Below are 15,411 nucleotides of genomic sequence, written 5' to 3' on the forward strand. Positions count from 1 at the left end.
ACTGTCACTAGGGGTGTAACGGTACGTGTATTTGTATTGAACCGTTTCGGTACGGGGGTTCCGGCTTGGTTCGGCGGTGTACCGAACGAGTTTCCACATGGACATATTAAGTAGCGTACCGCATGTTGTGTAAACAATGCACACCGAGGCACAGCACACGGCATGCTAGCAGCTAACGGGCTACGATAGACTGACCATACGTCCTCTTTTCACCGGACATGTCCTCTTTTGCTGAGCTATCAAGGCGGAGTTTCTTAAATGCCTCAAATGTCCGGCATTTTGAGTTAGGGTTGCATGTATTTTCAATGTACGTTCAGGGTTAAGAAGGGGTTAAAAACAAAACAAATTGTTCGCGCAGCAGCATTTGTGAGGGAGGGGCAGAGACAGAGAGAGCGAGAGAGTTATGATAAACGTGCATGCAACGCTAGGCTCTGCTTTTTTTCAGATTTAGTTTTTTATTATCTATAGCAGGGGTGTCAAAAGTGTGCCCTGGAGGCCATTTGCGGCCCACAGCTAAGGTTTTAAAGGCCCACGGCACATTCTAAAAATACTATTAAAATAAACAAAAACATAACAAAAGTGAAATAAAAAAGCTTAAAGTTTAAATGTAATTTAGAAAAAGTTGCAATGTTGACTAATGAAACAAAGCTGTTTTTTTTTTTTTTTCAAACTGTCATTCCTCAAAACATAATATTGAATCAAAATCAGTGTTATTATGAATTATTGACCTATCCTAGGTTCTGATTACTTCACATCAAATATTCCACTAAGAAAGATATTTTTGGTGGAACATTTTGCAAATTTGGTAAATAAATAACCCAAAAATTTAGATTTTTTTTTTTTTTTACTGTACCGAAAATGAACCGAACCGTGACCTCTAAACCGAGGTACACACCGATCCGCAATTTTTATGTACCGTTACACCCCTAACTGTCACACACGTATGATGTAATGGACTGTCACACAGGTATGATGTAATGGACTGTCATACACGTATGATGTAATGGACTGTCACACACGTATGATGTAATGGACTGTCACACACGTATGATGTGATGGACTGTCACACACGTATGATGTGATGGACTGTCACACATGTATGATGTCATGTACTGTCACACACGTATGATGTAATGGACTATCACACACGTATGATGTAATGGACTGTCACACACATATGATGTGATGGACTGTCACACGTGTATGATGTCATGTACTGTCATACGTGTATGATGTCATGGACTGTCACACAGGTATGATGTCATGGACTGTCACACACGTATGATGTAATGGACTGTCGCATGTATGATATCATAGACTGTCACACACACGTATGATGTAATGGACTGTCACACACGTATGATGCCATGGACTGTCACACACGTATGATGTGATAGATTGTCACACACGTATGATGTCATGGACTGTCACACACGTATGATGTGATAGACTGTCACACACGTATGATGTCATGGACTGTCACACACGTATAATGTCATGGACTGTCACACACATTTGATGTCATGGACTTTCACACACGTATGATGTCATGGACTGTCACACACATATGATGTCATGGACTGCACATAGGATGTCATGGACTGCACATAGGATGTCATGGACTGTCACACAGGTATGATGTCATGGACAGTCACACACGTATGATGTCATAGACAGTCACACACGTATGATGTCATGGACTGTCACACACTTATGATGTCATAGACTGTCACACACATGTATGATGTCATGGACTGTCACACACGTATGATGTCATGGACTGTCACACACGTATGATGTGATAGATTGTCACACACGTATGATGTCATGGAGTGTCACAAACGTATGATGTCATGGACTGTCACACGTATGATGTCATGGACTGTCACACACATATGATGTGATGGACTGTCACACACGTATGATGTCATGGACAGTCACACACGTATGATGTCATGGACTGTCACACACGTATGATGTCATGGACTGTCCCACACATAGGATGTTATGGACTGACACACGTATGATGTCATGGACAGTCACACACGTATGATGTCATGGACAGTCACACACGTATGATGTCATGGACTGTCACACACGTATGATGTCATGGACTGTCACACACGTAGGATGTCATGGACTGTCACACACGTATGATGTCATGGACAGTCACACACGTATGATGTCATGGACTGTCACACACGTATGATGTGATAGATTGTCACACACGTATGATGTCATGGACTGTCACAAACGTATGATGTCATGGACTGTCACACGTATGATGTCATGGACTGTCACACACGTATGATGTGATGGACTGTCACACACGTATGATGTCATGGACAGTCACACACGTATGATGTCATGGACTGTCACAAACGTATGATGTCATGGACTGTCACACACACGTATGATGTCATGGACTGTCACACACGTATGATGTGATGGACTGTCACACACGTATGCTGTCATGGACAGTCACACACGTATGATGTCATGGACTGTCACATACGTATGATGTCATGGACTGTCACACATGTAGGATGTCATGGACTGTCACACACGTATGATGTCATGGACAGTCACACACGTATGATGTCATAGACAGTCACACACGTATGATGTCATGGACAGTCACACATGTATGATGTCATGGACAGTCACACACGTATGATGTCATGGACAGTCACACACGTATGATGTCATGGACTGTCACAAACGTATGATGTCATGGACTGTCACACACACGTATTAGTCATGGACTGTCACACACACGTATGATGTCATGGACTGTCACACACATGTATGATGTCATGGACTGTCACACACGTATGATGTCATGGACTGTCACACACGTATGATGTCATGGACTGTCACACACATATGATGTGATGGACTCTCACATACGTATGATGTGATGGACTGCCCCACACGTATGATGTCATGGACTGTCACACACGTATGATGTCATGGACTGTCACACACGTATGATATGATGGACTGTCACACACGTATGATGTCATGGACTGTCACACACGTATGATGTCATGGACTGTCACGTATGATGTCATGGACTGTCACACGCACGTATGATGTCATGGACTGTCACACACGTATGATGTCATGGACTGTCACAAACACACGTATGATGTCATGGACTGTCACACACACGTATGATGTCATGGACTGTCACACACATATGATATCATGGACTGTCACACACACGTATGATGTCATGGACAGTCACACATGTATGATGTCATGGACTGTCACACACACGTATGATGTCATGGACCGTTACACACACATATTAGTCATGGACTGTCACACACACGTATGATGTCATGGACTGTCACACACATGTATGATGTCATGGACTGTCACACACGTATGATGTCATGGACTGTCACACACGTATGATGTCATGGACTGTCACACACATATGATGTGATGGACTCTCACATACGTATGATGTGATGGACTGCCACACACGTATGATGTCATGGACTGTCACACACGTATGATGTCATGGACTGTCACACACGTATGATATGATGGACTGTCACACACGTATGATGTCATGGACTGTCACACACGTATGATGTCATGGACTGTCACGTATGATGTCATGGACTGTCACACGCACGTATGATGTCATGGACTGTCACACACGTATGATGTCATGGACTGTCACACACACACGTATGATGTCATGGACTGTCACACACACGTATGATGTCATGGACTGTCACACACATATGATATCATGGACTGTCACACACACGTATGATGTCATGGACAGTCACACATGTATGATGTCATGGACTGTCACACACACGTATGATGTCATGGACAGTTACACATGTATAATGTCATGGACTGTCACACACATATGATGTCATGGACTGTCACACACATGTATGATGTCATGGACTGTCACACGTATGATGTCATGGACTGTCACACACGTATGATGTCATGGACTGTCACACACACACATATGATGTCATAGACTGTCACACACGCATGATGTGATGGACTGTCACACACACATATGATGTCATGGACTGTCACACACGTATGATGTCATGGACTGTCACACGTATGATGTCATGAACTGTCACACGCACGTATGATGTCATGGACTGTCACACACATATGATGTCATGGACTGTCACACACACGTATGATGTCATGGACTGTCACACACACGTATGATGTCATGGACTGTCACACACATATTATGTCATTGACTGTCACACACGTATGATGTCATGGACAGTCACACATGTATGATGTCATGGACTGTCACACACACGTATGATGTCATGGACTGTCACACACATGTATGATGTCATGGACTGTCACACGTATGATGTCATGGACTGTCACACACGTATGATGTCATGGACTGTCACACACACATATGATGTCATAGACTGTCACACACGTATGATGTGATGGACTGTCACACACACATATGATGTCATGGACTGTCACACACGTATGATGTCATGGACTGTCACACACCCGTATGATGTGATGGACTGTGACACACGTATGATGTCATGGACTGTCACACACACATAGGGTGTCATAGACTGTCACACACGTATGATGTGATGGACTGTCACACACACATATGATGTCATGGACTGTCACACACGTATGATGTCATGGACTGTCACACACACATTTGGTGTCATAGACTGTCACACACGTATGATGTGATGGACTGTGACACACATATGATGTCATGGACTGTCACACTCGTATGATGTCATGGACTGTCACACACGTATGATGTCATGGACTGTCACACACACGTATGATGTGATGGACCGTCACACACGTATGATGTCATGGACTGTCACACACGTATGATGTCATGGACTGTCACACATGTATGATTCCATGGACTGTCACACACGTATGATGTCATGGACTGTCACACATGTATGATGTCATGAACTGTCACACACACATATGATGTCATGGACTGTCACACACACGTATGATGTCATGGACTGTCACACACACGTATGATGTCATGGACTGTCACACACATATGATGTCATTGACTGTCACACACGTATGATGTCATGGACAGTCACACATGTATGATGTCATGGACTGTCACACACACGTATGATGTCATGGACTGTCACACACATGTATGATGTCATGGACTGTCACACGTATGATGTCATGGACTGTCACACACGTATGATGTCATGGACTGTCACACACACATATGATGTCATAGACTGTCACACACGTATGATGTGATGGACTGTCACACACACATATGATGTCATGGACTGTCACACACGTATGATGTCATGGACTGTCACACACCCGTATGATGTGATGGACTGTGACACACGTATGATGTCATGGACTGTCACACACACATAGGGTGTCATAGACTGTCACACACGTATGATGTGATGGACTGTCACACACACATATGATGTCATGGACTGTCACACACGTATGATGTCATGGACTGTCACACACACATTTGGTGTCATAGACTGTCACACACGTATGATGTGATGGACTGTGACACACATATGATGTCATGGACTGTCACACACGTATGATGTCATGGACTGTCACACACGTATGATGTCATGGACTGTCACACACACGTATGATGTGATGGACCGTCACACACGTATGATGTCATGGACTGTCACACACGTATGATGTCATGGACTGTCACACATGTATGATTCCATGGACTGTCACACACGTATGATGTCATGGACTGTCACACATGTATGATGTCATGAACTGTCACACACACATATGATGTCATGGACTGTCACACACACGTATGATGTTATGGACTGTCAACACACGTATGATGTGATGGACTGTCACACACGTATGATGTCATGGACTGTCAACACACGTATGATGTGATGGACTGTCACACACGTATGATGTGATGGACTGTCACACATATGATGTCATTGGCTGTCACACACACGTATGATGTCATGGACTGTGTGTGTGTCCACAGGTGAAGCGCTCCTTTAGCTTGTGCAGTCTTCAGCTCACTTACTTTGATGAGGAGAACGAGGAGGTGAGCAAATATCAATTCTAACATAACTACACATATATGTACTGTACAAGTATTAATTCTAACATAACTACACGTATATTTACTGTACAAGTATTAATTCTAACATAACTACACATGTATGTACTGTGCAAGTATTAATTCTAACATAACTACACATTTATTTACTGTACAAGTATTAATTCTAACATAACTACACCTATATGTACTGTACAAGTATTAATTCTAACATAACTACACATATATGTACTGTGCAAGTACTAATTCTAACATAACTATACATATATTTACTGTAAAAATATTAATTCTAACATAACTACACATATATGTACTGTACAAATATTAATTGTAACATAACTACACATTTTTACTGTACAAGTATTAATTCTAACATAACTACACATATATGTACTGTACAAGTATTAATTCTAACATAACTACACATATATGTACTGTGCAAGTATTAATTGTAACATAACTACACATATATGTACTGTACAACTATTAATTGTAACATAACTACACATATATGTACTGTACAAGTATTAATTGTAACATAACTACACATATATGTACTGTACAACTATTAATTCTAACATAACTATACATATATGTACTGTACAAGTATTAATTCTAACATAACTATACATATATGTAGCATTCTCTTCCTTACACACCTAGATATTAGCATGTAGCATTCTCTTCCCTACACACCTAGCTATTAGCATGTAGCATTCTCTTCCCTACACACCTAGCTATTAGCATGTAGCATTCTCTTCCTAACACACCTTGCTATTAGCATGTAGCATTCTCTTCCTAACACACCTAGCTATTAGCATGTAGCATTCTCTTCCTTCCACACCTAGCTATTAGCATGTAGCATTCTCTTCCTAACACACCTAGCTATTAGCATGTAGCATTCTCTTCCCTACACACCCAGATATTAGCATGTAGCATTCTCTTCCTAACGTACCTAGCTATTAGCATGTAGCATTCTCTTCCCTACACACCTAGATATTAGCATGTAGCATTCTCTTCCTAACACACCTAGCTATTAGCATGTAACATTCTCTTCCTTACACACCTAGCTATTAGCATGTAACATTCTCTTCATTACACACCTGGCTATTAGCATGTAGCATTGTCTTCCTTACAGGTGACATAATCACTACAAGGAATGATAGATATAATATTTGTGTTTGTTAGGCCAAAACCAAGCAGGAAGTGACATTTTTAGTGCACTTGCCATCCAAATAAGGTCATCTTCCTCTTCTTCCAGGTGTCCATCAACAGTCAAGGTAAGATTGACCTTCTCACTCCTCAATTCTTGGCAAAGCACATATTTCAAATTGTGCTTCCGTCACAGCGGAGTACGAAGAAGCACTCAAGGTTTGTTTATTTGTTCTTCTTCTAGATTTATTTTCCTGCTTTTTGACTCATTCCATAAGATCACACACACTTCCTGCTTTTCACCAATCACACGTCATCGTCACATCACATGACCCTGGCATGCATATCACGATGGATCCATAACTAACATAATCATTATATTACTATATAAAATATCACATATAGAAAAATATATGACATTATTCCATAAAATATATAAAATCACTACATAAAATTATGTATTATTATATATGAATGCAAATAGTATATTACCAGTAGATAAAAATATCATCAATACAAAATATATTGTATTGTATTATTGTATTAAAACACTACAAAATATATTATCATATATCATTTTATAAAAATATCTTAAACACAAACAATATTTTACCTCATAAAAATATCATAAATGTAAATACAAACAATATATTATTATATAAAAATATCATAAATACAAAAATCTATTTTATTACTGTATACAAATGTAAAAGAACTACAAAAATATACTATCATATATTTTTATATAAAAAATCTCATAAATACAAACAATATATGACATACAAGTCTCATAAATACAAACCCCAAAAGCAGTGAAGTTGTCACGTTGTGTAAATGGTAAATAAAAAGAGAATACAATGATTTGCAAATCCTTTTCAACTTATATTCAATTGAATAGACTGCAAATACAAGATATTTAATGTTCACACTGAGAAACTTCATTTTTTTTTGCAAATAATCATGAACTTAGAATTTAATTGCAGCATCACATAGCAAAAAAGTTGTCAGAGGGGCATTTTTACCACTGTGTTACATGGCCTTTCCTTTTAACAACACTCGGTAAAGTGTTTACCTACTCAGTGGCCAAGTGGTTAGAGTGTCCGCCGAGTCATACCAAAGACTATTAAAAAAATGGGACCCATTACCTCCCTGCTTGGCACTCAGCATCAAGGGTTAGAATATGGGGTTAAAACACCAAAAATGATTCCAGGGCGCGGCACCGCTGCTGCCCACTGCTCCCCTCACCCCCAGGGGGTGAACAAGGGGATGGGTCAAATGCAGAGGACAAATTTCACCACACCTAGTGTGTGTGTGACAATCATTGGTACATTAACTTTAACTTTGGGAACTGAAAAGACACATTTTTGAAATGGAATTATTTCCCATTCTTGCTTGATGTACAGCTTAAGTTGTTCAACAGTCTCCCTTCTGATATTTTAGCCTTCATATTGCACCAAACATTTTCAATGGGAGACAGGTCTGGACTACAGGCAGGCCAGTCTAGTACCCTCACTCTTTTACTATAAAGCCATGCTGTGGCTTGGCATTGTCTTGCTGAAATAGGCAGTCCATGATAACGATGGCAACATATGCTCCAAAAGCTGTATGTACCTTTCAGCATTAATGGTGCCTTCACAGATGTGTAAGTTACCCATGTCATCCATTCGTCCATCCATTTTCTTCCGCTTATTCGAGGTCGGGTCGCAGGGGCAGCAGCCTAAGCAGGGAAGCCCAGACTTCCCTCTCCCCAGCCACTTCGTCCAGCTCCTCCCGGGTGATCCCGAGGCGTTCCCAGGCCAGCCGGGAGACATAGTCTTCCCAACGTGTCCTGGGTCTTCCCCTTGGCCTCCTGCCGGTCGGACGTGCCCCAAACACCTCCCTAGGGAGGCGTTCGGGTGGCATCCTGAGCAGATGCCCGAACCACCTCATCTGGCTCCTCTCCATGTGGAGGAGCAGCGGCTTTACTTTAAACTCCTCACGGATGACATAGCTTCTCACCCTATCTCTAAGTGAGAGCCATGCCACCCGGCGGAGGAAGCTCATTTCGGCCGCTTGTACCCGTGATCTTGTCCTTTCGGTCATAACCCAAGGCTCATGACCATAGGTGAGGATGGGAACGTAGATCGACCGGTAAATTGAGAGCTTTGCCTTCCGGCTCAGCTCTTTCTTCACCACAACGGATCGATACAGTGTCCGCATTACTGAAGACGCCGCACCGATCCGCCTGTCGATCTCACGATCCACTCTTCCCCCACTCGTGAGCAAGACTCCTAGGTACTTGAACTCCTCCACTTGGGGCAAAATGTCCTCCTCAGCCTGGAGATGGCACTCTACCCTTTCCTGGGCGAGAACCATGGACTCAGACTTGGAGGTGCTGATTCCCATCCCAGTCGCTTCACACTCTGCTGCGAACCGATCCAGTGAGAGCTGAAGATCCTGGCCAGATGAAGCCATCAGGACCACATCATCTGCAAAAAGCAGAGACCTAATCCTGCAGCCACCACACCAGATACCCTCAATGCCCTGACTGCGCCTAGAAATTCTGTCCATAAAAGTTATGAACAGAATCAGTGACAAAGGGCAGCCTTGGCGAAGTCCAACACTCACTGAAAACGGGTCCAAGCTCTGACACTGATCATACATGGAGCAGACCGCCACAATCAGACAGTCTGATACCCCATACTCTCTGAGCACTCCCCACAGGACTTCCCGAGGGACATGGTCGAATGCCTTCTCCAAATCCACAAAGCACATGTAGACTGGTTCCATGCACCCTCAAGGACCCTGCCGAGAGTATAGAGCTGGTCTATCGTTCCACCACCAGGACAAAAACCACACTGTTCCTCCTGAATCCGAGGTACGACTATTCGGCGTAGCCTCCTCTCCAGTACATGCCTTGGGCACTAATACACCCCCATACCATCACAGTAGGGCTGGGTGATATGGCCTTTTTTTAATATCTCGATATTTTTAGGCCATATCGCGATACACGATAAATATCTCGATATTTTGCCTTAGCCTTGAATGAACACTTTATGCATATAATCACAGCAGTATGATGATTCTATGTGTCTACATTAAAACATTCTTGTTCATACTGCATTAATATATGACCTACTCAGTGGCCTAGTGGTTAGAGTGTCCGCCCTGAGATCGGTAGGTTGTGAGTTCAAACCCCGGCCTAGTCATACCAAAGACTATAAAAATGGGACCCATTACCTCCCTGCTTGGCACTCATCAAGGGTTGGAAATGTGGGTTAAATCACCAAAATGATTCCCGGGCGCAGCACTGCTGCTGCCCACTGCTCCCCTCACCTCCCAGGGGGTGATCAAGGGGATGGGTCAAATGCAGAGGACAAATTTCACCACCTAGTGTGTGTGTGACAATCATTGGTACTTTAACTTTAACTTTAACTTACTTTTAAACTTTCAGGCAGAGAAGGAAATCACAACTAAGTAAATTTACCAAAACTGTATTTATTAAACAGTTATTAAGCAGTGGCACAAACATTCATGTCATTTCCAAAACAGAAAGTGCAAGATTGTCAGAGACATTTTAAAACAAGTGATTAGTTTAAAACATGAAGTCACACAAGATATTTCAATAAGTGTCAAATAAAAATTAGCTGCATAATAGGAAATCAAATAGTGTTCGTCCTTCGCTATGTGGTAGATTCCTGCGGACGTTATCGCCTTCTGTTGACTATTTTTTTCATACGGTGTTGATGTGGAAATGTTTGCCTCTGCATTTTGATGGTGTGGCACCGAACGGAGATGTTGACGTGCGGAGTTTCAAACACTCTTCAGGTGACTTTTCAAATGATGCTACATATTAGCAGTAATGCTACTTTTTGTAGAAACGCTTTCGCCCCACATTTGACAATGTCACGACTGGGTTCTTGGGTCTTGTTTCTCCAGAAGGCAACGGAAAGTTGGCGCGAGCCAGACGTGAGTTTGAATACATGATTTATTATTTTTTAACACTAATAAACTACAAACAAAAAGGAAGCAAACAAATGGCGCGCACAAAGGCGGAAATACAAACTTGACTAAGAAACAAAAGACATGCACGTGGGCACAAAAACTATGAACAATAACACAAAAACACTAACTGTGGCATAAATGAACAAAACTTACTTGGTAAAGAACTGTGACACGACATGAAGCAGAGTGACGAAATAGTGTGAGGACGCCAGGACGAACAACAGAAACAGACAGATTTAAATAGTGACGTGATCAGTGAAAACAGGTGCGTGACTCGAGATGTGAAACAGGTGCGTGACAAGACAGGTGAAAACTAATGGGTGACCATGGAAACCAAACCAAACAAGGAAGTGCAACCAGGAACTAAAAAGAGTCCAAAAAACAAACACATGGCCAAAACAAAAACATGAACAGACATGACGCATGACCAAAACAAAAACATGAACAGACATGACAGACAAATTACGGTTGTCTGTTCGACATATTCCCACTTGAAGTCAAACCACCGCCAGACGATGGACCCCCTGCTGTTTTTTGGGGGAATTAATTATTCCTTCATTTGTTACCAGATTCGCACCTTCTTTCTCTCGTCAATCCCACTCGCATCACAGCTAACTTTAGCCATGCTACCTCTCTGCTCAAGGAGGGCGTATACGCATGTGACGTATGACGTGACAGTATGTGACGTGTGTAAGAAGGTGCGCTTGTCTGTCTGTGAGAAGGAGCGACAAGACAGAGTGAGAGGAGCCTGTAGTGTAATGCCCGCAGCTAAAAGCAACTGCGTGAGAACGTATATTCCGATATCACGATATAGTCATTTTGACAAACCCGCGATAAATCGCGTATATCGATATATCGCCCAGCCCTACATCACAGATGCTGCCTTTTCAACTTTGTGCCTACAACAGTCCGGATTGTTCTTTTCCTCTTTGGTCCGGATGACACGACGTCCACAGTTTCCAAAAACAATTTGAAATGTGGACTCGTCAAACCACAGAACACTTTTCCACTTTGCATCAGTCCATCTTAGACGAGCTCGGGCCCAGCGAAGCGTTTCTGGGTGTTGTTGATAAATGGCTTTGGCTTTGCATAGTAGAGTTTTAACTTGCACTTACAGATGTAGCGACCAACTGTAGTTACTGACAGTGGTTTTCTGAAGTGTGGTGTGATATCCTCTACACACGAATGTGGCTTTTTGATGCAGTACCGCCTGAGTAATATCATGGCTTACGTGCAGTGATTTCTCCAGATTCTCTGAACCTTTTGATGATATTACGGAGCGTAGATGGTGAAATCCCCAAACTCCTTGCAATAGCTGGTTGAGAAATGTTGTTCTTAAACAATTTGCTCAGGCATTTGTTGACAAAGTGGTGACCCTCGCCCCATCCTTGTTTGTGAATGACTGAGCATTTCATGAAAGCTGCTTTTATACCCAATCATGGCACCCACCTGTTCCCAATTAGCCTGTTCACCTGTTGGATGTTCCAAATAAGTCTTTGATGAGCATTCCTCAACTTTCTCACTCTTTTTTGCCACTTGTGCCAGCTTTTTTGAAACATGTTGCAGGCATCAAATTACAAATGAGACAATATTTGCAAAAAATTCAGTTTTCCAGTTCGAACGTTAAATATCTTGTCTTTGCAGTCTATTCAATTGAATATAAGTTGAAAAGGATTTGCAAATCATTGTTTTTATTTACCATTTACACAACTTGACAACTTCACTGCTTTTGGCTTTTGTACAAATACAATTATAAAGGTGCACTACAAAAATATATTATCATTTAAAATATAATAAATACAAAATATATTATATCACCGTCAGGCAGTAGAAAAATGGATGAATGGATTCATTAATGAATGATTAAAAACATAACATTGAGTGAATAAAAGTAGTAATAATAGCAATGAATAAAATGGAAAATAAGACAAAAAAATTACAAAAAAAAACGTAAGAAAATTTTAACATGATTAGGGATGATACTCAAAACCGGTTTTCCCGGTTGTTTGATAAGAAAAGAACCGAGTCCTCGGACTCGAATCCCTTTTTGAGAACCGGTACCCGTTATCGAGACCACTATAGTAAAGGAAAAGAGTTTATTCTTTATTCGAATCCCGTCCCGACCAGAAATGCTCTGTGGGACATCACAATAAATGACGTCATGTAGCTCAGTCATTAGGCGCAGATAGCGAAAGCAGGAAAACAATGGACGGGAAAAAGCGCTCCAAGGTGTAAAAAAGTTCAAAACAAAAGCTATAATCCATCGAATAACTTTACTGAGAGATTTTAGCAGGGTAAAACACATGACGAACACTTTTACGACCAACAGGAAACATAGCAACGCACCTCCTTTACGGCAGCTGTCGCAACGTTCTTAAAACAACCGCAGCACATACATATATATATACAACATATCTCCCTTTTTTAACTTTTGTTTTTCTTTCCTTGTAAACAAAACAAAATCACACTGTAGATGTGTTGTCTGTGTAATTATAAGTAATGCAGACGAGGCGTGTTGGCTGAGTTCTTGACGTTTACTTTCACAGCGTGGCAACATGCAACACTTTTCGGGGCTACCGCGCATGCTCGTAACTCCCGTTGCATGCTGGGTAGTGTAGTTGTTATATTCTCTAGCTCATAACATTTTTCCCCCATAAAGAAATAATGTTAACTCAATAAAGTGTATTTCTTTTTTTAGCTTTAACTTTTCATTTATTAGCATTGTAACCACATTTGCAAATAACTTTTCTCTTCATAGAATGTTCTTTCAATAAATAAATAAAGTGCAAAAATGTCAAAGCATCATAACAAACAGTTATGTCAAATAGCAGCAGAAGTGCACTTTTTGGAGAGCTGTATTATTTTCAGTTTTGTGCCCAAGGGACTGATTTTATTTAACACTATATTATTGTTTATACACCTATAGTGATCACAGAGACAGGTTGTTTTTGTGTTACTGTATGTATTTGTTTCTCTGAAAAATCCCACTTAATATACTTTGGGTAACAACAGTAAATATTTATTTATTTTATTTTATTTTTTTAGGTGGGTAACAGTCAATATTTATTTATTTATTAGATTTTATTTTTTTATTATATAATAAAAGTGAGCTTTTGTTAAACCAAATATTGTGTGTTTTTTTCCATATACAACAACCTATCTGGACTTGATAAGAGAATCGATAAGGAATCGGTTCGATAAGAGGATTCGATAATAGGCTCGAACTCGATAATTCCTTATCAAACATCATCCCTAAACATGATCAGTAAAAAGCCTGATTAAAATGTGTGTGTTTAGCCTTTTTTCAAAATAGACCTGAGGCTCTCTGGCCTGCTGCTAAATAATAGGATCAAAGCAAGTCAGATAGACATTTCAAAAGTGAAAAGAACTTTCAAACTGGTGTAATGTGCTCCCGCCCTCTGGTCCTGCTAAGCACGCCTGCATTCAAATTGTAATGAAAGTAGTTTTCATTAGACATGTTCTATGTACAGTATGATATGAATATGAATAACATAGTGCTTTTGTGTTCAGAGTGCATCCAGACAGGGTCATCGTCTGCACATGAACGTGTATGAGACCAGGGGCCACACAGTGAGGGGGTCTAGTACTAAGACCAGTACTACAGAAGCAAAGAGAGGGTTCAGACCCCCACAGAACTGTCCCACCATCACACACCTGGTCACTCGCAAGATCCAGGCTGCAGTGCCAGAACAAGGACTGGTAAGTATCACTTACTGTACTTGATTATTAAGATTAAGATTAAAGATTAAAGTACCAATGATTGTCACACACACACTAGATGTGGTGAAATTTGTCCTCTGCATTTGACCCATCCCCTTGGGGAGCAGTGGGCAGCAGCGGCGCCGCGCCCGGGAATCTTTTTATTGATATGATCTCATTCATTTACAGTAACATTATTACTTTGTAGTAGATTATTATCTCATTCATTTACAGTAATATTATTATTTATAGTAGTTTTATTATCTCATTCATTTACAGTAATATTATTATTTATAGTAGTTTTATTATCTCATTAATTTACAGTTATATTATTATTTATAGTAGTTTATTATCTCATTCATTTACAGTAATATTATTATTTATAGTAGTTGATTATCTCATTTATTTACAATAATATTATTTATAGTACTTTTATTATCTCA

The 15,411-nt window shown here is 40.8% G+C and overlaps 1 protein-coding gene across 1 annotated transcript in view; it reads left to right on the forward strand.

The window, feature by feature from the left end:
- Positions 1–15,411, forward strand: part of nbr1b (NBR1 autophagy cargo receptor b) — a 126,911-nt gene that overhangs the window by 7,984 nt on the left and 103,516 nt on the right. The window contains exons 2-5 of the mRNA XM_062050609.1: positions 6,035–6,097; positions 7,374–7,392; positions 7,461–7,483; positions 14,780–14,968. Of these exons, the coding sequence (XP_061906593.1) occupies positions 6,035–6,097; positions 7,374–7,392; positions 7,461–7,483; positions 14,780–14,968 (294 nt within the window). The remainder of the gene's footprint in view (positions 1–6,034; positions 6,098–7,373; positions 7,393–7,460; positions 7,484–14,779; positions 14,969–15,411) is intronic.

Source organism: Entelurus aequoreus, linkage group LG06 (assembly GCF_033978785.1).
Source record: "Entelurus aequoreus isolate RoL-2023_Sb linkage group LG06, RoL_Eaeq_v1.1, whole genome shotgun sequence".
Classification (NCBI taxonomy): domain Eukaryota; kingdom Metazoa; phylum Chordata; class Actinopteri; order Syngnathiformes; family Syngnathidae; genus Entelurus; species Entelurus aequoreus.